The 22,646-nt window shown below is 45.2% G+C and overlaps 1 protein-coding gene across 3 annotated transcripts in view; it reads right to left on the bottom strand.

Annotated features, from left to right (window-relative positions):
• Positions 1-22,646, bottom strand: part of nav2a (neuron navigator 2a) — a 465,240-nt gene that overhangs the window by 66,386 nt on the left and 376,208 nt on the right. For all 3 annotated transcript variants that reach the window (XM_078549510.1, XM_078549511.1, XM_078549512.1), the window contains 2 exons: positions 16,810-16,833; positions 14,842-14,916 (listed from right to left, as the gene is read on the bottom strand). In XM_078549510.1, the coding sequence (XP_078405636.1) occupies positions 14,842-14,916; positions 16,810-16,833 (99 nt within the window). The remainder of the gene's footprint in view (positions 1-14,841; positions 14,917-16,809; positions 16,834-22,646) is intronic.

Raw genomic sequence — 22,646 nt, 5'->3', positions numbered from 1 at the left:
AGTAGGCATTCACCTTGATAAACAGCATGACTTGGAGATAAAAGCAAAATACTGCGGATGCTGATAATCTGAAATAAAAACAGGAAATGCTGGAAAAACTCAGCAGGTCTGACAGCATCTGTGGAGAGAGAAACAGAGTTAACGTTGTGTGCTGTCAGACCTGCTGAGTTTTTCCAGCATTTTCTGTTTTTATTATCGCATGGCTTGGAGAATAAGCAGAGCCCATGCAGAACAGGCGGAGCTGCTGGAAGAAAAAGGAGGGGGTGGTAAGGGAGAAGGGCTCTTGGCTAGACGCCATATCTACCCAGGATGTTCAGGGAGCAATTCCCCTACCTGAATCTCGGCAAGGCACTGCGTGTGCATCATCTCTACTTCGGTAAGGTAATTCTCACTGAAATCTGCCTCTTGTTGCAGCCACAACTGCAACCTCAAAGCATGGAGAAGATCACACTGCCAAGTTACCACGGCTGTCAAGATGACTGTGGCCATGGATTTTCTTTTGTTTGACTCCTTGAAGGCTGGTGCTGGAGATACTGGCAACACCTTGCAGTTTGCATAAGAGAGGTCACTAATACTCTCTATTTATTGAGAGCTAGCTAAATTTCATTCTCTCTTTCCAGAGACAAGAAAGTGGAGTGAGCATGCGGTCTCGCTAGGCTTCCCCATGATGCAGGGTATCACTGGCTGCAGTGTAACGCCTTCCGGGCAATACACGCCAACTCTGCCCTATACCAGAACTCAAAAGGGATTCCATTGCCTCAACATCTAGCTGGTGCACCACCATAGATGGAGAATCATGCAGGTCAATGCCCAGTATCCTGACAGCAGTTATGATGCCTTTAATCTGCAGCAACCTGCCATGCCAGTTGCATTTGAGACACTATGGCAAACCAAAGGGTGGCTTTTTAAAAATACTTTCATGGGATGTGGGCATCGCAGGCAAGTCCAGCATTTGTTGCCCATCCCTAATTGCCCTTGAGAAGGTGGTGTTGAGCTGCCTTCTTGAACCGCTGCAGCCTATGTGGCGTAGGTACACCCACAGTGCTGTTTGGGACGGTGTTCCAGGATTTTGATCCAGTCACATTAAAGGGATGGTGTTATCGTTCCAAGTCAGGGTGCTGTGTGGCTTGGAGGGGAACTTGTAGGTGGTTGTGTTCCCTGTGTCTGCTGTCCTAAGTGATAGAGGTCACAGGTTCAGAAGGTGCTGTCGAAGGAACCTTGGTGAGTTCCTGCAGTGCATTTTGTAGATGGCATTCACTGCTGCCACTGTGCATCACTGGTGGAGGAAATGAATGTTTAAATTGGTGGATGGGTGCCAGTCAAGTGACCTGCTTTGTCCTGGGCTATTGAGTGACAAAAGTTAGTCACTGACCATATGATTGATGATCCAGTGTACATCCCACATTGTATGCGAGCAATGAAAGCCATGTAGCCACACAAAATGTGATAGAGCATACCATTGGGATAATGAATCGATGCTTCCACTGCTTGGATTGCTCTAAAGAGCCCTGCAGAACTCTGCGGAGTGGCTGTCAAGATTCATCCATGCTTGCTGTAGGTTGCATAACTTCACCATCATGAGAGGACAGCCCTTATCACCAGATATATGCCAAGCAGCTGAGGAGCAGGACGAGGAAGAGGAGGATGAGGGGGATGAGGAGGAAGAAGAAAAGAACAATAAACAGGGAGGAGGCAACCTAGACAACACCTTTCTGGCCAGCTGCTCTTGAAGAATCCATCTGAGTGTGATACCAGTGATAATCTCAATTCCCCAATCACCAAAAATCCTATACCTTGCCTTCCCTCTGTCACTGACCATCACAGCATCCACTTGGTCACAATGCAAAAATAAAGCCAGACAAAATTTATAAATGAAATCATGTCATTTGAATGTCAAATCAACTAATCACCCTTGTACATTCCCCTAGTGCCTGTCTTTTGTGCACCTTTGCCTGTCCTAGTGCTGCTATGCAATTCTATCTCAGTAGCTGTGGCATGGCTGATGGAAGGCTGTTGGCTTTCAGAGGAGGAGACTGCAGTTGGCCTTGTAGGACACCCTCGAGCAGCTTTGCAGGTAGAAGGCCCAGCTATGAACTGCACTATCTTTGCATGGGTGGCAGCAGCCAGGTTGGCTAGTTGCTCGACAACAACGAGGGCACTGGCAGTAGTGGGAGGATGAATGTTGTTTTCCACAGAGTGGATAGCGGGTTCATGCTCCATGGGCCCATTGCCGCTCCCCTGGGTCAGTGCTTCAGCAAACCTTGTAACCTACGGGACTGCTCTGAGAGCTGGAATGCCCATTGAAGACTGTAAACCAGAGCCATGATGGCACAAGCCTGAACTTGCATGAGAGCACTCAGACTTTGGGTAGGTGTAACTTGTGCTACAGTTGAAGCTGCAGCATTGGCCATCAGGGGTGGGGCCACAAGTGTACAAATGGAGTTAGCTGCCACTTCCCTGTTGGAAAGGATGGGCTCCATGCTCTGCATAAAGCCCTGCATCAATCGGTGCCAGACTCCTCCATGCATCTGACATTTACGCGGTGTATCTGAGATGGTGGGTGGGAGTGAGATGAAGGGACACTGCTACCCTTTCTTCATCATCACTGTCTTCTCGCTGTTCCTCAACTGCTTGGCCCAGTTAAACTCCTTGGATATTTGAAAGAGAAGAGGCACAAGGTAACACTGTGGTACAATTGTGGGGAGGAGGTGGTAGTGGAGAGTAAGAGATACATGCTTAGATCATCTGTAGCTTGGGAATCAGAAGACAGCGTAAACTGAGGGGCAAGTGGCATGTGAGAAGGAAGATTAGGAATGAGGATACCATCATCTTAGATGATTTCAGCCCTGCTGCTGGTCATGGCTGCAGCAATGGGCTTCCCAACAATGGCCAGCACCCTCTTTGATCATGCAGGTGCCTACCCCCTCCATTTAATCCTGCTAGCTCTGGTTGTGCCCCACCTTGTCCTGTAAGAGAGAAGGAAGTGTGTTATGTAGAGCTGTGCTATTTGTTTGGCTGATATGGCTGTCACGGTTGGATAGCTGGCATTGTAAGCAACTAATGAGTTGTGGATGTGAGGCTTGCAGCACTACTAAGTGGGTGAGGGTATGGTACAGCATCTGAATTTTAGGTACAAGGCCTGATTGATAAAGATTGTTGGATGGTGAGTGATGGGGGTGTGGTGAATTGAGCAGTGGCTGAGGCTAGAGATACAGTTAGGAGGATATGGCATTTGAAGATGGATTCACTACCACTCATATGAGATCACTGAACTTGCATCCCAGGTGCTGCATCCAGGTCCATGGGCTCCATGCCTATCTGCTCCCACTGCCCAATGACCATGTGTCTGGATGGCCTTCTGGTCCCCTGTACATGCAGGACATTTCTCCTACTTTCCACCTCCTCCATAAAGGTGTCCAACGCAGCAGCCGAAAACCTCTGAGCCTGCGTTCTCCCCTGTCGTGCCATTCCTCATTCTTTCCTAGGTTTCTTCAACCACAACTCCCAACACCTGCTCCAGCCACAATGCATGTCCTCTTTAAGCAGTACAGGCTAGTTTTAAGTAGTGTTAGCTACTCAGAATGCTGGCATTCTGTTGTTGCATCCAGCCAATGAACAGTGCAGTTGGTGCTGGGTGGACGCAGACATCTTTCAAATGATCAGGCAGCTCAAAGTTTGTGTTTCCTGCATTGCAATCAGCTTGCACAGGTCCATTATTCATCGTGATCCCTGTGCACAGTTTTGAGGGCTATCCAATTTCGCTCCAGAGATCTTGGAGGGCACTGCAAGAAATACAAGTGGTTCCTCATATCTGCACCTGAGGTGACTTATCCCTTCTCCACGAAGTAAATAGTTCATTCGTTTCCACCACTACCAGTGTGAGGCCAAACTAACCTGCTTTCTTAAATTTATTTGGTTTTGATTGTAGTAACTGAAAATAAAACCATACATTTTTCTTCTGACAAGGAAAGGGAGAAAAATTGCTTTCAATGTTGCAAAACTGTTAAACGAGTTCTGTCAGTAAGAAATTGACATGTGCAGTAACACTAGGGAAATTTTGTTGAAGCCCAAGAAACGACATATGTTCACTCTCACACAACAATACCTCTCTAAAGGCAAGAATAGCCTCACGCCCATTCGTCAAAACAGTTCGATAATTCTTTTGATAATTCTTCCTTCTGAGTTCCAAAGAACAGTCATATTCGATTTGAAACGTTAACTCCGTTTCTCTCTCCACAGATGCTGCCAGACCTGCTGAGCTTTTCCAGCATTTACTGTTGTCATTTCAGATTTCCAGCATCTGCAATATTTTGCTTTTACATTATGATAATTCTTTTGTCCTTCCCCAAATTAGATGCAGTTTCCCAAATAACGAGCAAAAAAAATAGTTTAGAGAGTATTTTAAAACTTTTAACAGTAGACAATGCCAATTAAATTGCAACATAATGCGGGATTTCTATAACTGACAGTTTTAATAGTGAAGCAAAGTGTTTGGCTTCACTTAGCACAAGCACAGGTGGTATCAGCCCATTCCAAAAGCTGAGGCAAAGAATGCCAAAAGCAGCCCTCAGGAAGCCTGACACCTAATCCTGAAAAACTATGTTTGTACAGCTGTTATTCAGATACTATACCAAATCATTCACATCTTACTCCTCTTCTTAACCTCTGACTGATGCAGTGTTCTTTTGACTTTCCTGGTGTACAGCAGTAGCAAAGCTTCCAGTCAAAATAGATTTAATAATACGAGCAGGACATTTCTCAGTTGTCACTTCTTCCTCGCAATAGTACACTACCTTGCGACAGTCACAAAATTCAATTAACCTTGCTGACATTTCTTTGGAGGAAACTCGGTCAAATAAATGGTACATTATGTCGACTGGGTTTTAATAAATTTGGAAGAATGCCTTCAGTAGTTTGCCATGTTCGCTGTTGCTGCAAAGTCGAATGGGAAACAAATTAACTGACTTGTTTTACTCAACAAAGCAATAAGGTTTTTGCAAAACAGACGAGGTTTTTTGGAGACTAGAAGCAACAATGAAGTAGGACTGTCAAAGCAATTTGCTGCACAGGTCAGTAACACACAGGCTGTGTTAATCGGCGAGTCACGACTTGAGTGCATATGTATTTGACTCTTAAATGTCCAATTGCAAAATATCTTAGGCACGGAAGCCTATCCTACAGCAATTAACAAGACACAATCATTTAAGAACATTTTATCAACGCATTATGAGGCGTTTGTTAAGCAACTATGGTCTTGAGCAATTAAAGAACAGATTCCAGGCCAAGACGGCAGAGTTGTTTCAATGCGGCAGCAGTTTGTTATACTCATTTGGGATGTTAAATGCTGGAGAAATAAATTTAAAATAAGAAAAACATAGAAATCCAAACAACTTAAAGCTGTCCAAAATGCAAACTTAAATTTCGTAATTGTTTTCAAACCCATAATTATAAAATAAAAGCTATTGGTAAAGCAATTAAATGCTTTTGGTGTCATTTTTTGTGGCATGTAGCAACACATTTTCCTCTGATTCAGACATTGATCCTCTAATGCTGTTCTGTTGCTAAGTGAATAGTACTTATCACCCACCTTGGTGTCTCCAGTAATCCCGAAACATAAGATACCAAACATACTGTACTTATCTGTCTTGCTAGCACTTTTCAGCAGCCTGCCAAATAGATCATTCTCTATATGAACACAATACCAACCAGCCCCCGGCAAAGAAAACAACATTCAACAGTATCACCGGCCTGGAATTTAAGGCCAGGATTTTCCGTGCCCGCTGGCGATGGGCCAGTTCGGTGGAGTGAACGGACAATGCCAAAAATCGGTTTTGTGAAGCCAGCTTGCCATAGTCTGCCCAGCCCGTCGATGGCGGGCTGCGTTCCCCGCCATCGGACGTCGGGGGTCTCTTTGTAATACATCAGCATATCCTTAATAAGGCCCGCCCCCGCCAGACTCATCCCCACCCTGCTGCAATGTCCACCACGTCGGCGGGAAAACGCGCCAGTACAGGACACGTCTTGACAAGCGTAACGAGCAGAAGCCGGGACTGACCACCAGGGCCTTGCTCACATCGCAGACATCCGAGCAGCAGAAGATCCTGGAGGCATGTCCATGGCACGCTGGTGAGTCTCACGGACATGGCTCTGCTGCAAAGCAGCGCACGGAAGTTGGAAAGTCACCGTCGATGCTTACAACGGATGATGGTCGAGGGGGTGGGAGAGGAAGAGGTGTCGGGGAGGGTGAGGTTGGGAGGGGCAGGAATGAAGGTGTCAGGGGGATGAGGTTGGGAGTGGGGAGGGAGTACAGGAGGGGAGGGGGTAACAGGGGAGAAGATGGCAAGTGGGGAGGTAGGTATAAGTGGGGGTGGGAGGTGTAAAGGAAGGAGTTCAGAGTGGGGGAGGAGTGCGGAGAGGAGAGGGAGTCCAGGGGGAGGACGGAGTGTGGAGAGATGGAGGACTCCAGGATGAGGGAGGAATACAGAGAGGGGAGGGAGTCCAGGGGAAGAATGAGTGCAGACAGAGGAGTAAGGGTGGAGGAAGAATAAGGGTGGAGGAAGGAGACAGGAAGGGGGAAGGAGTAAGCCTGGGGGAAGAAGCGAGGCTGGAGGAAGGAGTCGGTGGAGGGAAGGACTAAGCATGGTGGGAGAAGTAAGGGTGTCTGAGGGAGTCAGGAATGTGGAGGGACTAAGCTAGAGGGGGGAGTATGGGGGTGTGGGAGGACTAAGGGGGCTGAAGGGGTTCTTGGGGAGTGGGGTGGGGGGGGGGGGGTGGCGGCGGGGGCGGGGGGTCGGGGTCTGGAGGGGGGAAGAAGTCCAGAAGGGGGAAGGGGTCCAGAGGGGGGGAAGGGGTTCCAGAGGGGGGGAAGGGGTTCCAGAGGAGGAAGGGGTCTGGAGAGGGGAAGGAATCTGGAGGGGGGGTAAGGAGTCCAGAGGGGGGAGGGGTGGGGGGGGGGGTGGGTGGTACAGAGGAGGGGATGTTCAGGTGAACATGCAAGGGAGGGGACTAGTGAGTCCATAACTGCCTCCTGCGGAGTGAACTGAGGGTGAGGTGGTATAAGGGAATGGTGAGAATGACCGAGGGTAGATTGAGGCAGTAGGGCAGGAGGGTGAGTGTTCGACGGTAGCAGTAGAAGGGCTGGCACAGGTGGTTGGTGGGAAGGAGGAGATCGGGGAGGTGAATGTGGATGAGGGTGGGATTTTCGGGAGGGAAGGGAATGTGCACATGTACCTGGACATCTCCGAAGGAAAAAGGTTGTGGCTGGTAGGTCACGGAGGGGAGCTGGAAGGTGATGCCAGGGGGGTCAACTGTGATGGGGGAAAGGAAATGAGTGACTGGAGAAGGGGAAAAGATGGGGGAGCGCACAAAAAACCATATCCAGACTGTGCTGTCCAAATCGAAAGTGAAATGAGAGTCGTGGTGGGCGAGATCAGGTGCTGCATGGGGGTGTGATCATTGGATAGGTTGCGATGTAGGTCAGCTCAGATGGACAACGGAAAGAAAACTCCAGCAGGCAGCATTCAAAATGCTCAGGACATTGAGGTGAGTATGATACGTGAAGGATCCACGTGTATGGGCGAGTGCTTGCACGAGGTACCGTAAGGCCCCGCCACACACACTTCTCCCTCCATAATCACTCAATGGCCAGCTGCTCCCTCTGCAGTGACAAAGGACAAGGTTGAGGGGCTCACAGGGAAAGGAGACTCGGAGGGACAGGGCAGCCGCTGAAATTCCTGAAGGGATGACCCAGGGGTGTCCAGCTGCTGCTCCTCCCTTCGGGTGCCCGGGGGCTCTGGCCTGACTCCACAAGAGGAAGGAGCACCTGGAGGGACATCAAGGTGCCCTGTTTTCCTCTTGTTTTGCCACTGCAGGAACTCACCCATGGCTCCCACGATGGAGTGCAGTTCTACGCACATCTCCGCGTTCTCCTGGACCAGGATCTCCATGGTGTCCGCCATCCTTCCAATGGAGACCTCCATACACACACATGTGGGCACCACATCATCAGAGAACTGACTCTCCAGGATGAGTTGGAAGGCCAAATCTAGAGACTCATCTTCTGACTCTGACCTCACAGATGCCTGACCCCCAGCAGTCCTCCGAGTGCCGGGCAGCTCACACAAACCTGTCCCCTGCTGCTGCGGACATGTGTTCATGCAGTGACCACCAGATTATGACCCTGAGCCTGCTCGAGATCTAGGTTCCACCGATGTGTGTGTCTCTGCGCTGGTGGAGGATGTGGGTAAGCGCTGTGATGGATCTTCCAGGCTGCTTATTTCCAGCTCTTCAGTGGAGGAGGTGCCCTCTTGGCTGGAGGTGAGGACGTGGATGGAGCTAAGGGACTGGTTGGCTGAGGGTGTCGGCGGCTTGGCAGAGCTCCCTCTTCTTTGCAGATGTGGCCTGGAAGCACTGAGATATGTGCGCGCGGATGGACTTTAAATATGGTGCCTGGCGTGCTGAAGTGGCAAGGTGATGGCATGGTGGACGAATGAGAGCCCGCTCGCCATGGAAACGGCGTATTTCCCAGGAATGCATCATTGATGCGGCGGGTTTGGGACGATACAGTGTGAAAAGCCGCCATTGTGCCATTTTACCTGCCCAGCTGCACTTAGTGCAAATCTGGGACGATTCCACCCTAAGCCTTTTTGCACAAATAAGTATGTAATTCGCCATTTAAAATTACATCAACAGAAGAAACAAGTGATAGTTCAGGCAAAACATCATTCGTCTGCTGCGAATCTTCATCGATTTTCTCCTTTTCACTTTCAGCTTTTGAAAATGTGGAGACATATTAGGGTGTGCTTGCAAGAGTGATTCCAAATCAGACGCCCACATTTCCTGCAGGCCTGAATAGTAAGCTTTAGCAATTATTCGACCGTGGCAGCTATCAGAACAGCGACCAATCCCAGTCTCACCCAGCATCCACACAAAAAGGTCACTACAGAGTGATCAGCAGCCAGAAATTCAACGATTTAGTTTCTCCTCCTTCACCTTGAAAGTCTGAAATTAATTGCATCATCAAAATCAATGTTGGCTAACTCAGCTTACATCAGGCATTGGACCTAAGGCTAACTGGTTCAGTGGCAAAGTAACATGCATTTACTCACCCTGCTATAGAAATTATAAAATAAACCCTTAATGACCACTATGGCTATGAGCTAATAAGCTCATGCTTATAACTGAACCTGAATCTGAATTGCATAAGGTACACCTGGTAACTCTGAGAAAAACACACTAATACAATGTTGACAGAGCATTCAGCGAGAAACAATTCATACGGGCTAAAATTTTGAAGGATGAAATGCTTCTGAATTCCCCAGGAGAAATACGCACAGTAAAAACTGCATTGCAAAATGCTGGTTCAGCTTACCTCTAGTTGTCAAAGACAATATGATGCAAATCAATTAGAAGTTAATTTAACAAATAGAAGACATTGCCCAGATTCTGGATTCAATTGGCATGTGCAATTATTTCACATTGCTGTGAACTTTTCTCCACTCCCCCTTTAATTTTCTCACACCATCTTCATTCATGATTTGCTATTTGTGTGCAACTGGCTTCTGGATAATCTCACAGACCGCTTCTCTCAGATGCCTCTCCTTTTCCATGCAAGTCCCTGGGTTCCATAGAGTGGCTCTCAATCATCCTCCATCATCATCCTCCCATTGTATGAATGAGCAAACTGCATCCCTACTTGCTATCCTTCTGGTTCATCAAATAGTTATCTTTCATTTCTGTTTTTGTCTTGCTAGAAATGTACCCACATTTGACCCTAAAGGCACAAACAGAAGGCTTTGCTTCTCCACTTCCGCTGCTTAGTGTTTCCATATTTGGGCATTGTCTTCAGAGAATTCTACAACACAATTGGCGGGCACCCAGCTACATGTAATTGTCCTGCAGTTGTCCATTGGTTACTAGGCAGGGTTTTGATTCACTCCTCTTTCTGTGCTTATGAAGAAAGCACTCAGGGATCACAGGAGCAATAATAGTCAAGGACCATGTCTTTAATCACTGAACCCACAACAAAAATAAATGAGTGCTAGAACAGCACTTATGCCAAGAAAAATTGGCAGAAAATGCAATGTTCCCTCCAGACACGGTGGCTGACAGGTAAGCCAGCAAGGTCACTCACTTACTATTACTTGTGCTAGCTGGCTTAGGCCTGACACAGAGGAGTGGTTTAAAAAAATACCTTAAAGATTAAATCTGAACATACCCACTTACATTCCTGTTTTACATTCGACAAATCAGATAACATTTCGCTATCGAAATGAGGGTAAAAGTGATAGATTTAGTGCAATTTTAGTAAGAGAAATAAAGCGTTGCTGGTTATAAAATGATGACAATTGCATTCTATTACAGATCAACTCAACAAATTTGGCATGACCATCACCCACTTCCCAGTCTTTACCTTCACAGAATTTGAATGTTGCAGATCCATTGAAGCAAGTTTTTTTTTATTCATTCATGGAATGTGGGCTTCACTGGCTGGGCCAGCATTTATTGCCCATCCCTAGTTGCCCTTGAGAAGGTGGTGGTCAGCTGCCTTCTTGAACTGCTGCAGTCCATGTGGTGTGGGTACACCTACAGCGCTGTTAGGAAGGGAGTTCCAGGGTTTTGACCCAGATTTTGACCCAGTATCACACAAGTTACTGTTGGATACTCTGACCTATTACCTTTATTTCTGACCTCTGTAGCTGGGGTCATGGGGTAGTGGTGGGGGTCAGGTTGACAAGTATAATGGAGATGAGAAAGGTTTAGATAATCCCCATCCAAGATAATCTGAGTGAGATGGATTTTTGGATGGGGAGGCAGGATCACAATCAGGTCAACCATAAATGTACTGAATGGCAGGGGGGCTTGAAGGGCCGAATGGCCTACTCCTGCTCCTAAGTCCAATCTTCCATGATTTATAAAACATCAGATCAACATTTCCTGTGCATATAATGCCCAATGATATATTCATATCAATAATTGTGCTGATGTACTTGTGATAGCCCTTTTCACAGAACAATAATGGCCCTGGTGGTCACCTGGGCACATGTGGTGGAATCTTGCCAGGCAGCTTTGGAGGTGTGAGACGGGAGGCCAGAGAATTTCAGGAAAGCTCACGTCAGAGTTGCTCCCTGATGAGTCTCCACCTCTGCTGGAGATGGGGACTGAATGGCACCAGCTATCCACCTGGCAGCATGAGGTAGCTAATTATCAGCAATTAAGTGCTCACACAGGGGAAAGTTGGTGGCCCCATCCCTACTGAGGCTGAAGCACAGCAAGTTCCTGGAGGCAGCCTCCCAGCGACATGTTGGGGGGTGGGACGGGGGGGGTGGAGGTGGGGGTGAAGAGCGTGGAGCCATGGAGGCCACCTTTAATACCCAACCCACACACCTAGCCATGGATGCCAGAGGATTACAACTGCGGCTGCAGGACCATCCAGTGGAGCGGTTCCCGCTCCACAATGGACTGGCAGCTGTGGTCACACTTATTTATGCCAATATGAAGTCTTCAGAGGGCACCTCCACCCTGAGCCACCCTTGTTGTCTCCTGCCTACAGCGGCAGCACCCACCTTTTTGGGTGGGACTGCCATCAAGCCTCAGGCACTCCGGCTGACCCTCCCATCTGCCATCCTTAATTGGATGGGGCTCCCGGGGGCAGCCTGTTGATTGGCCACCCCCGGGAAGATCACAGAGCCGGCTGGACCTCAGAAACCACTGGGTTCGGGCCCTGGAAATGGTCCTGGTCTATATTTAAAACCTAAAGCGGTAAGAATCAACCCAAGCACCACAACGACGTTGACAAAGGAAGCATAGGATAAAGTTCTAGTCACTGACAGGGCTTAACAAGGAATCAGCTGGAGCAAGGCAAAAGACTAGCATGTTGACCATTCCACCCGAGTTGTGTGGAGATGCAGATCTTGCTGGACCAACTTTCTTATTGGCAAGAACAGATAATCAGACACATTTCATCAACTTTATTCTGTTTCTTTATCCAAGTAAACTGCACATCTGCCTGTTAAAGGGCGTATCTACACAGAATTATATTGGGTGGAATTTTATGGCCCCAACATGACGGGGCAGAGCCGCAAAACTCGGTGAGCCGTTCAAAAGTCCACTGACTTCGGCGAGACTGTAAAATCCCGCCGGTGTAAAATTCCACCCGTAGAGATTACAAGAAGAAAGCAGGTGTTTCACTCTAGCAGCCTATATTGGTGTTGATCTTCTACACAAGCAGTAATTCTAACCCCACATGACTGCTCTGTTCCCACATCCCCCTCCCTTCAACGGCCTATCTAATTTATTCTTAAATTTGGATCTGTTCTCTGATTCGATCACTAACTCTGGCTGTGCATTTCACAGCCTCATAATACAATGTAAAAAAACCCTGCTCCCTATCCTTAAATCTCCTATATTTAATCTTATTTTTATCTTCATTCTCGGCCCTGTAACCATTATGTTTCATCCTTTCATAGTTTTCAACACTGCAGTCAAGTCATCCCTTAAATCATGTCTGTTCCAACTAAAACGGCCCCAATTTTTCAAGTTTCAAATCTATCTCCTCGAAAAATTTTAGCAGGTTTTTGAAAATACAATCTTCTTTTCTGAAATCTGTGTTGGTTGCTTATAATTATTTTCTCTTCCTTCAGATATTCTTTTATTCCCTTTATTCCTTCTGCATGCTATCCACTTTGGGTATTTTTTATTCACCTCACCTATTTCTCTTTTCTAATTGTTCCCATTGTTTGCTTTTATTTCCCTTACCCCTTCCTTCAATTTAAAATGAATCTTTACTTCCCTATTCATCGGTTCAGCCATTTCGTTCACTCCCTTCTTTAGTCTTTATTTGCTGTTTTTTTCTTATTAGCACAATGCATAACTGGTGCAACTTTATCTATTCTAAATGTAGAGTCAATGTCAAATTTGACCCAAAACCTTGCATCAATTTATACTCGCTATTCATAAGTGATACCATGTCAGGAGAAACAGAACAAAGACTGCACAAAAAGGAAGGAGAATATAAATAATAAACCAAATGTGATTGGCAGGATTCCTTGTTATTCAAACACAACACCATTACAAACCACGACCACAAATTACATACGCAAAGCCATTCCAGGCTAAACATAATTAGCTTAAGAAAGGAACTTATGATTGATGATAACCTTTCTGGTGTTCTGCAAACATCCGTCTCCTAAACAATTACCAATGGAGCAATGGGAGTAACTTACAACCCTTACAGCAAATAAATACATTTTATTTCACAGCAGAATATCATACATTTATTTGAATTAATATTTACCTCTTCTCCGAATCACATAGTCTATTAGAAGTGCTTAGCAAATTAAAAATGCAACAGACTGGGTAAAACCACTGTGGCAAATGTAGGAAATAATCAAGGTGGCCAAACATTCTGTTACAGGCATTATTGTAAAGTTCCAATCTTTTTCTTGCTGATAACCAACAGATTCAAAGCCAATTTTATAAATTTTTTGATATTTTATCTCACCTTCTATGGTGACAAATATATGAATAATCTTAATATGAAATTTAAGTTTAATTTGAAAAATCTACATTTGTTTTACAAAACTGAAGACAGCCTGGCAGTGCAAGTTAAAGAAACCAATGTAAAAAAAGAGCACGTGGCTGTAGATTTGCTTTTAAATAGATATCAGCAACATGATTTAGTGTGTTGGTAGTCTACTGTGTTATGTTATGGCACGTTAGACACCAACAACTGCACTGCCCTATATGCTCCACTACCTCCTGCAGTTGAAATAATGATTTCTCACACTCTCTCCTGGACTATCACATTCTTTTTCAGGACTTCAGAACCATGGAACTCTGCCTCCTAATAAACTGCAGACTTTAAAAACCATAAATCAGTGTCAGCCAATTATTATTTGGTGATTTATTTAGTCTTATCAACTACTATTTTCAACTCTGTCAGTGTTCTGCATAATGGGCCTTGTCCCTTAACCTTGTTGCATCAATAAAATAGGCACATTCCTGATTTATCACTGCTATCAATGGAGGACACAAAACAGAGGCCAAATGCTCCCCATAAAGGAGGAAGGAAAAGCTAAGAGGTCAGATCACCCTGGGTAGGTCACTGGCACTTTCTAGCAGCCAAGTAGTCAAACAGGGGTGGTACTCGGATTATGTCACGTGCGGGGAGAACTAAAGAGTTAAAAATAGAATGCTATTACTTCTTGTGAAAAAGAGGGGCAAAATTCCTACTTGAAAACATTAGGTTGCATTTTCTGCAAAGTCTGTAAAATTATTCACTGAAATGAACCTTATCATACATCTAACAGCAGTTTCTGAAGAAAGTAAATGTAGGTGACTGTCATACATCTGAGTGAAAAAGATAACTTCATTTTTGTCTTACCTCATATTTCATTATTTACAGAAACATTTTCTATATCCTTGTATCTTGCTCTGACTATATTCTGTAATATTTGGGCTTGTGGCCAACAGGACATCATTTTAGGGGAAGTAACAGTTAAATTAAAATGTTGCCCAACAATAAAAAGGTCGCAGAAAAGTCATCACTCATTAAGAATGCCAATAACAAAACCACCTGACCATAAACCTGAATGTGAAAGGGTACAAATCTTGCCAAGGCAGAAACATTACACCACTCACTATTAACATTTGGAGCATATTTATTTGAAGTTATTGCTTTCCCTTTGCTGAGGAATAGTGCAACAGCAAAAGCAAGTTTTCAGTTACATAGCTAGACCAATTCTTCGAAGTGCTTTACTTCGTTACTTCAATATAACTTCAATGAGAGCTGCACTGAATCCCCAGTCCCTTCCCCACTCCTCCCTCTCAAAGCTTACTTACATTAGCAGTGAGCTGCGTTGTAAGTGCTGCCACTTTTTCCTGGGAAACATCGAGTTCTCGCCGAAGTTTGCGGATCTGCAAGCCCAACAAAATTAAATGTCACAAACTCCATTATGATTCTGAATTGACGATTCAACACACTCGAAGTGGATTTACACAGTGCTTTTGTGAAACAGGGCATTTACACCATCCAGCGAATCCAGTGTTTCTCGCGACAGGAAGCACGTAATCAAATTCTCTTGTTTGCTCTGTGTAACCGTTAATATTCCTTTTTCAAGCAACTATCTAATCCTCTTCTAAAATGACTTCTGAACTCTGCTTCAACAAAGGTGTTTTTTTTAAGCAGAGAATTACACATTCTAACTGTTTCGTGTATAAAAATTTATTTTTCTAGCCTCTCCCTTTAATTCTTCATCCAATTATCTTAAATTTGCATCCTCATGTTGCTGTCTCTATCTTTTTTTCATGGGATGTGGGTGTCACTGGCTGGGCCAGCGTTTATTGCCCATCCCTAATTGCCCTTGTTCAGGGGGTGTTTGAGAGTCAACCACATTGCTGTGGGTCTGGAGTCACATAGAGGCCAGGCTGGGTAAGGACAGCCGATTTCTTTCCCTAAAGGGCATTAGTGAGCCAGATGGGTTTTTATGACAATCGGCAATGGTTGCATGATCATCATCAGGTTTTCACTGAATTCAAACTTCACCATCTGCTGTGGCGGGATTCGAATGCGGGTCCCCAGAACATTATCCCAGGTCTCTGGGTTACCGGTCCAGTGACAATACAACTATGCCACCACCTCCCCTATCTATCTCTATTTATCATATCATAATCTTTCAAGATCTTGAAGAGCTTCAGCAAATCAACCTTAACTACCTGGTGAAAAAAGCACCAAATTCATTAGATCATCATCTCTGATAATACCCTAGTGAATTTACAGTGAACTTTTTTCATAACTTTTATACCCTTACAACAGTGGGGGTGCCTAATATTATATAATGCTCTTGTTGGGCCCTGAGTAGGGCCTTATGCAACTTCAGCGTTACCTCCTTATTTTTGTATCTGTTGCCACTGAATGCGAGGTCACAAATTTTGTTTGTCTTTTTATGGCCGTATATATTTATACTGCCACATTCAAAGATCTACACATGGGCACATCATGATCCCTCTGATCCATTTAGAATTTTACAGTTTTAAGGTGTATTTCTTTTTTGGTTTTCTTACTTCCAAAATATATGACTTCATACTGCTCTTTACAGAACTACATTTCTGGCCTGCTTTTTTTCCTCCTGTGGTCTTTGAAAATCATTGGCTCAATTTGCTGTGCAGTCCCCTCCTCCCCACTCAAGTTTGGCGTCAACAGGAAATTTTGATAGCATTCCCTCAATACCCAAACCCAGATCATTTGTGTATAGTAAATAATAATTTCCCCAATATACAGCCCTGTCGAACATCACACACCAATCCAATATATTTCCTTTCACCCGAGACCTTTACTATGTGATCCCAGTTTCTCTATGCGTATATGCAGTCGCATGTGGCTTTAATTCTAAATAGCATCCTTTATCATTAGTCACTTAAGTGGTATCTAAATAAACAATTTTGAAAAATCCATCTAAACATACTACAGTTCCTTTACCACCCTTATTTTGTAAAATTGTTTGACAAGGTAGCACAACTATCTTTTGGCAATTGTGTGCACTGATCCTGGTTAACTCATTCCTCTGCAACTGCTTTTCATTTCATTCAGTATCATGGACCTTAACCACCAGTTTCAAGTGTATGAATTATGCTCAAGTAAACTTACCTTTGTATCGACCACTTTAATCGCATTTTTGTTTAACGTTTGTAAGTTTCCTTTAAATTTTGTCTTTTGTTTTTGCAGTTTCCCTTTTAAGGGGCTGCCTTTTAATTTGTCCCTTGGTTTGTTAATTTAGTTTATTTGCTTTGTAACAAAAGAGTTACACTTACCTCTGATTGTGATTTTTCTTCAGGCTAAAAGAAGGAAAAAAAGGTTCATGTTTTAGAAGAGCAGTGGATACAAACTGCAAGCAAAATTAAGCAAAATATTATGATGTGATACTTAAATGCGATAACAGTGACTTTACCACCTGCAAAGATTATTCAAAATTCATTGCACTCATAATATTGATTTAACAATAACTGTATGGCTTTCCTAGTTTATTTTCCCCTTATGTTCACATCTTTGAAAGGTAGTGACAATTTCACAGGTACTGGCAACACGTACCTCACCCAAGTTTTCATTCCTCTTGCATAGATTCTGAAAAGTGAATGCTGATGGCTATTTAACCCTGGGGGGCTGCAACTGAGCTGAGCCTAATTCTGCCCACAGTCTACACCCACACAAATACTTTCCATTAGGAATCTTCAGATGGTGATCTGAAGTAGGAATCCAGCCAATATTTCTCCTTCCTTGGACATGGGATCCAATCCTAACCTCAAGACATATTTACGCAAGATGTTGAAACAGAAAGTGATGTTGGAAATGATTTCAGCAGGAAAACTACTGGCTGGATTTTACAGCCACCCACCCCTGCTCGCAGTGGGGTGGGGGTGGGGAGGAGTCATGTAAATTACGAGAGCTGACAAGCTCATCATCTTAGATAAAAACAAAAAGCTAAAAGCTACTGCGGATGCTGGAAATCCAAAACAAAAACAGAATTACCTGGAAAAACTCAGCAGGTCTGGCAGCATCGGTGGAGAAGAAATCAGTTAACGTTTCGAGCCTTCACGACCCTTCGGCAGAACTGAAGCATAGTTAGGAGAAAGGAGAAATATAAGCTGGTTTAAGGTGGGGGGGGCGGGGGGAGAGAGAAGTTGAGGGTATGGTGATTGTGGAGATAAGCAAGCAGTGATAGGAGCAGATAATCAAAAGATGTCACAGACAAAAGGATCAAAGAGGTGTTGAAGGTGGTGATATTTGTCTAAGAAAAGTGCTAATTAAGAATGGAAGACAGGACACTCAAAGTACAGCTCTAGTGGGGGTGGGGTGGAAAGACTAACAAGGTTTTAGTCTTTCCACCCCACCCCCACTAGAGCTGTACTTTGAGTGTCCTGTCTTCCATTCTTAATTAGCACTTTTCTTAGACAAATATCACCATCTTCAACACCTCTTTGATCCTTTTGTCTGTGACATCTTTTGATTATCTGCTCCTATCACTGCTTGCTTATCTCCACAATCACCACACCCTCAACTTCTCTCTCCCCCCGCCCCCCCCCACCTTAAACCAGCTTATATTTCTCCTTTCTCCTAACTATGCTTCAGTTCTGCCGAAGGGTCGTGAAGGCTCAAAACGTTAACTGATTTCTTCTCCACCGATGCTGCCAGACCTGCTGAGTTTTTCCAGGTAATTCTGTTTTTGTTAAGCTCATCATCTTCCTGTGTGACCCAGTCCCCATAATATATCGGGTGGACGGGTGCTGAAATCAGCAGCCCATCCGCCATTTTTAAATCAATAATTAATGGGCAACTGAGCTTGCTACCAAGCCAATTGGCCCATATTTCATACGCCCACACCATAAAATGCTAGGAAGGAAGAGGAGAGCACAGCATTTGAGGGGGGAGCCCTTTGCAAATCGGAAGCATTGCCCCCCCCTCCTTCCCCTGCACCCAAAAAAGATGTTACCTCGCCTTTCTGCCTCCCTGCCTGGCCTCCAGAATCTCCCCTCGCCCCTTCCTCCCCAGGCCGCCCAATCCATCCCCGCCCAAAAAGGCCCGACTTGCCGGCTCCAGTGTCCACTTCATTATGGGACTGCTTAGAGTCCCAGCAGTGCCCACTACTCAGTTCTGGCACTATTGGGATTGCTAGAGTTGCTGGCAAATCAATTTGCCCAGCATCTCTTGAGGGCGGGGCTTTCTTCCACTGAGGGTCGGAAGTCCCATTCAGCCTGTTTAGCTCACCGGCAGTGTTAATGCTCCGGGGCGGGCTTTTTGGGTCTGTAGGCCCGGACTATTCTTGCACTGGGGGAGGGGGTGGGCGAGCAATATGCTTAATAACCTTCCCCCCACCGTCCCCGTGAAATTCCGTCCTACAAGTCGCATTTTCTTTCATATTTAATGCAGAAAATTTTTAAAATACACCAATAACATAATGCATCATTTACAAATTCAAAACATCAGTAAGATTGTGAGGCTTCAAAAATCCGCTGTACTTATAATTGCGCTGGACAACATTCATTTCATCCTTATAAGTGATCCCATTAAATTTCTCAAGACGTTAAAATAATGTGCAATTTTCAAATGGAACCCAGGAGACAGACAGTCTATTCCCTCTAGCTCTGTTACCAGGAACATAGCAGTGCAGTTAAGTGATTCTGTTGAATGATAAATTAAGAACAAAATGATTGGAGTTGAAATGGATTATTGCCTTTAGGCAATCAGTTCTCATGTCAAGTTGCTAAAACTAGCATTGCTCAGGTGTTCGGCTTCACTTGAAATTGCCACTTTTTACTTTATTGCATCCATGACCATCCTCCCTGAATCAGCCCAGTTGACGATCCAAGGGTTTTGTCTCATTCCCTATGTCTGATACTATCCTAACAGCAATATAGGGTAGAATTTTCCGTGCCCATTGGCAGTATGACCGGATAATATGGCAAGAAGGCCAAAAATCGGTTTCACGGTGTTGTGAAACAAGTTTGCAACCGTCTGTTCTGCCCATCAATGGCAGGCTGTGTTTCCCACCATCAGACATCGGGAATCACAGGATCTTTACATTGCAGAAGGAGGCCATTCAGCCCATCGAGTCTGCACTGGCTCTCTAAAAGAGCATTCTGCCTCGTGCCACTCCCCTGCCTTAGCCCCGGAACCCTGCACATTCTTTCTTTTCAGATAGCAATTCAATTCCCTTCTGAATACCTCAATCGAACCTGCTTCCAATAACCCTCTCAGGAAGTTCGTTCCAGATTCCAATCACCATCTGAGTGAAAAAGTTTTTCCTTACATCATTTTTACTCCTTTAGCCAATTATTTTGAATCTGTGCCCTTTAGTTCTTGATGCTCCCTTGAGTGGGGACTGTTTCTCACTATTTACCCTGTCCATACCCGTCAGGGTCTTGCATAACTCTATCAAGACTCCTCTCAGCCTTCTTCTCTCTAAGGAAAACAGTCCCAACCTCTCCAATCTATCCTCATAGCTACAGTTCTTTATCCCTGGAATCAATCTTGAGAATCTCCTCTCTCTCCAGTGCCTTCACATCCTTTCTCAAGCATGGCACCCAGAACTGGACGCAGTACTCCAGATGAGGGCTAACTAGTGTCTTATACAAGTTCAACATGATCTCCTACTCTCGTACTCAATGCCCCTGTTAATAAAGTCTAGGATACAATATGCTTTATTAACTGCTCCCTCAACATGCCCTGCCATCTCCAATGACCTATGTACGAAGTCCCTCTGTTCTTGCACCTTCTCCAGAGTTTCTCCCTATAGTTTCTACAGTCTTTCCATATTTTTCCTGCCAAAACGATTCACCTCACACTTCTCTGCACTGAACTTCATCTGTCACTTGTCTGCCCAATCTGCCAATATGTCTATGCCCTTTTGAAGTTCAAGATTAACCTCATCACAGTTGGCAACATTTCCAATCTTCGTATCATTTGCAAATTTTGAAATCATGTCCTGAATATCACAGTCTAGGTCATTAATATGTACCAGGAAGAGCAAGGGTCCCAACACTGACCCCTGGGGAACTCCACTACAGATCTCCCTTCAATCTAACTTCATTGTAATACATCAGCATATCATTATAAGCCCAGTTTGCCAGAATCATACCCCACACTGGATCGTCTGAGCAGTGTTTCACAACTGTACATAATTGACGTGCACCTGGTGAGCTGCACTTCGCTTGGGACTTTGAGGTTGTTTGCCTATCTTACTTCAGGCAATATTCACAGTCATCAGTGCCAAACTTCTCCGACAGCACCACATCACTTTTAGGGGGACTCGTGGGCAGGTCTCTACCTACCAGACCAGCCATAAGGCATGGGTGGCTTTTCAATGGCTGCAGGGCTGGGGTTTGTTTGGGGAAGGGGGAGAAGCGGCCTCAGGCAAGGGAAGAGGCAGAAGGGCAAGGGGGAGGGGGGTATCCCAGGGTGTATGTGGGGGCAAGTGTTGATCTACGCATGTGGCCTCAAAATGGTGAGGGCTGAGGAGGCAGTCTCCAGGGGAAATAAGGCCAGATGGAGATGTGTCTGTGTATGTGTGGGGTCATAGAGGTCAACAGCACAGAAAAAGGCCCTTCGGCCCATTGAGTCTGCACCGGTCACACAAGTACCTAACTATTCTAATCCCATTTTCCAGCATTAGGCCCATAGCCTTGTATGCCATGGCATCACAAGTGCACATCCAAATCTTAAATGTTATGAGGGTTTCTGCCTCGACCACCCTTTCTGGCAGTGAGTTCCAGATTCCCACCACCCTCTGGGTGAATTTTTTTTTCCTCACATCCCCTCTAAGCCTCCTGCCCCTTACCTTAAATCTATGCCCCCTGGTTATTGATCCCTCTACCAAGGGGAAAAGTTCCTTCCTGACTACCCTATCAATGCCCCTCATAATTTTATACACCTCAATCATGTTCCCCCTCAATCTCCCCTGCCCCAGGGAAAATAACCCTAGTCTATCCAATCTCTCCTCATAGCTAAAACTCTCCAGACCAGGCAACATCCTGGTAAATCTCCTCTGCACTCTCTCTAGTGCAATCACATCCTTGCTATAATGCAGATTCCAGAACTGTACGCAATACTCTAGCTGTGGCCTAACCAGCGTTTTATACTGTTCCAGCATTACCTCCCTGCTCTTATGTTCTATGCCTCGGCTAATAAAGGCAAGTATCCCATATTCCTTCTTAACCACCTTATCTACCTGTCCTGCTACTTTAAGGGACCGGTGGACATGCATACCAAGGTCCCTCTGATCCTCGGTACTTCCCAGGGTCCTACCATTCATCATGTATTCCTGTACCTTGTTTGTCCTGTCTAAGTGCATTACTTTACATTTATCCAGATTAAATTCCATTTGCCACTGATCAGCCCAACTGACCAGCCCATCTATATCCTCCTGTAATCTAAGGCTATCCTCCTCACTATTTACCACCCCACCAATTTTCGTGTCATCCGCGAACTTACCGATCAGCCCTCCTACATTCAAGTCTAAATCGTTTATATATACCACAAACAGCAAGGGACCCAACACCGATCCCTGTGGAACCCCACTGGGCATAGGCATCCAGTCACAAAAACACCCCTCGACTATCACCCTCTGCTTCCTGCCACTCAGCCACTTCTGGATCCAATTTGTCAAATTGCCTTGGATCCCATGGGCTCTTACCTTCGTTATCAGTCTCCCTTGCGGGACCTTATCAAAAGTCTTGAAGTCAAAGTAGACTACGTCAAATGCATTGCCCTCATCTATGCACGTGGTCACCTCTTTGAAAAACTCAAACAAACTGGTCAGACATGACCTCCCCCTAACAAAACCATGCTGACTGCCCTTGATTAATCCTTGCCCCTCTCCAAGTGCAGGTTAATTCTGTCCCTCAGAATTGCTTCCAATAGTTTCCCCACCACTGAGATTAGACTGACTGGCCTGTAGTTCCCTGGTTTATCCCTTCCTCCCTTCTTGAATAACGGTACCACATTGGCTGTCCTCCAGTCCTCTGGCACCTCTCCTGTGGCCAGAGAGGTATTGAAAATTATTGCCAGCACCCCTGCTATTTCCTCCCTTGCCTCACGCAACAGCCTGGGATACATTTCAACCGGGCCTGGAGATTTATCTGCTTTTAAGCCTGCC

This window comes from Cetorhinus maximus, chromosome 9, assembly GCF_964194155.1.
Source record: "Cetorhinus maximus chromosome 9, sCetMax3.hap1.1, whole genome shotgun sequence".
NCBI classification, from domain to species: Eukaryota; Metazoa; Chordata; class Chondrichthyes; order Lamniformes; family Cetorhinidae; genus Cetorhinus; species Cetorhinus maximus.
This window is presented reverse-complemented; position numbering and strand designations above follow the sequence as displayed.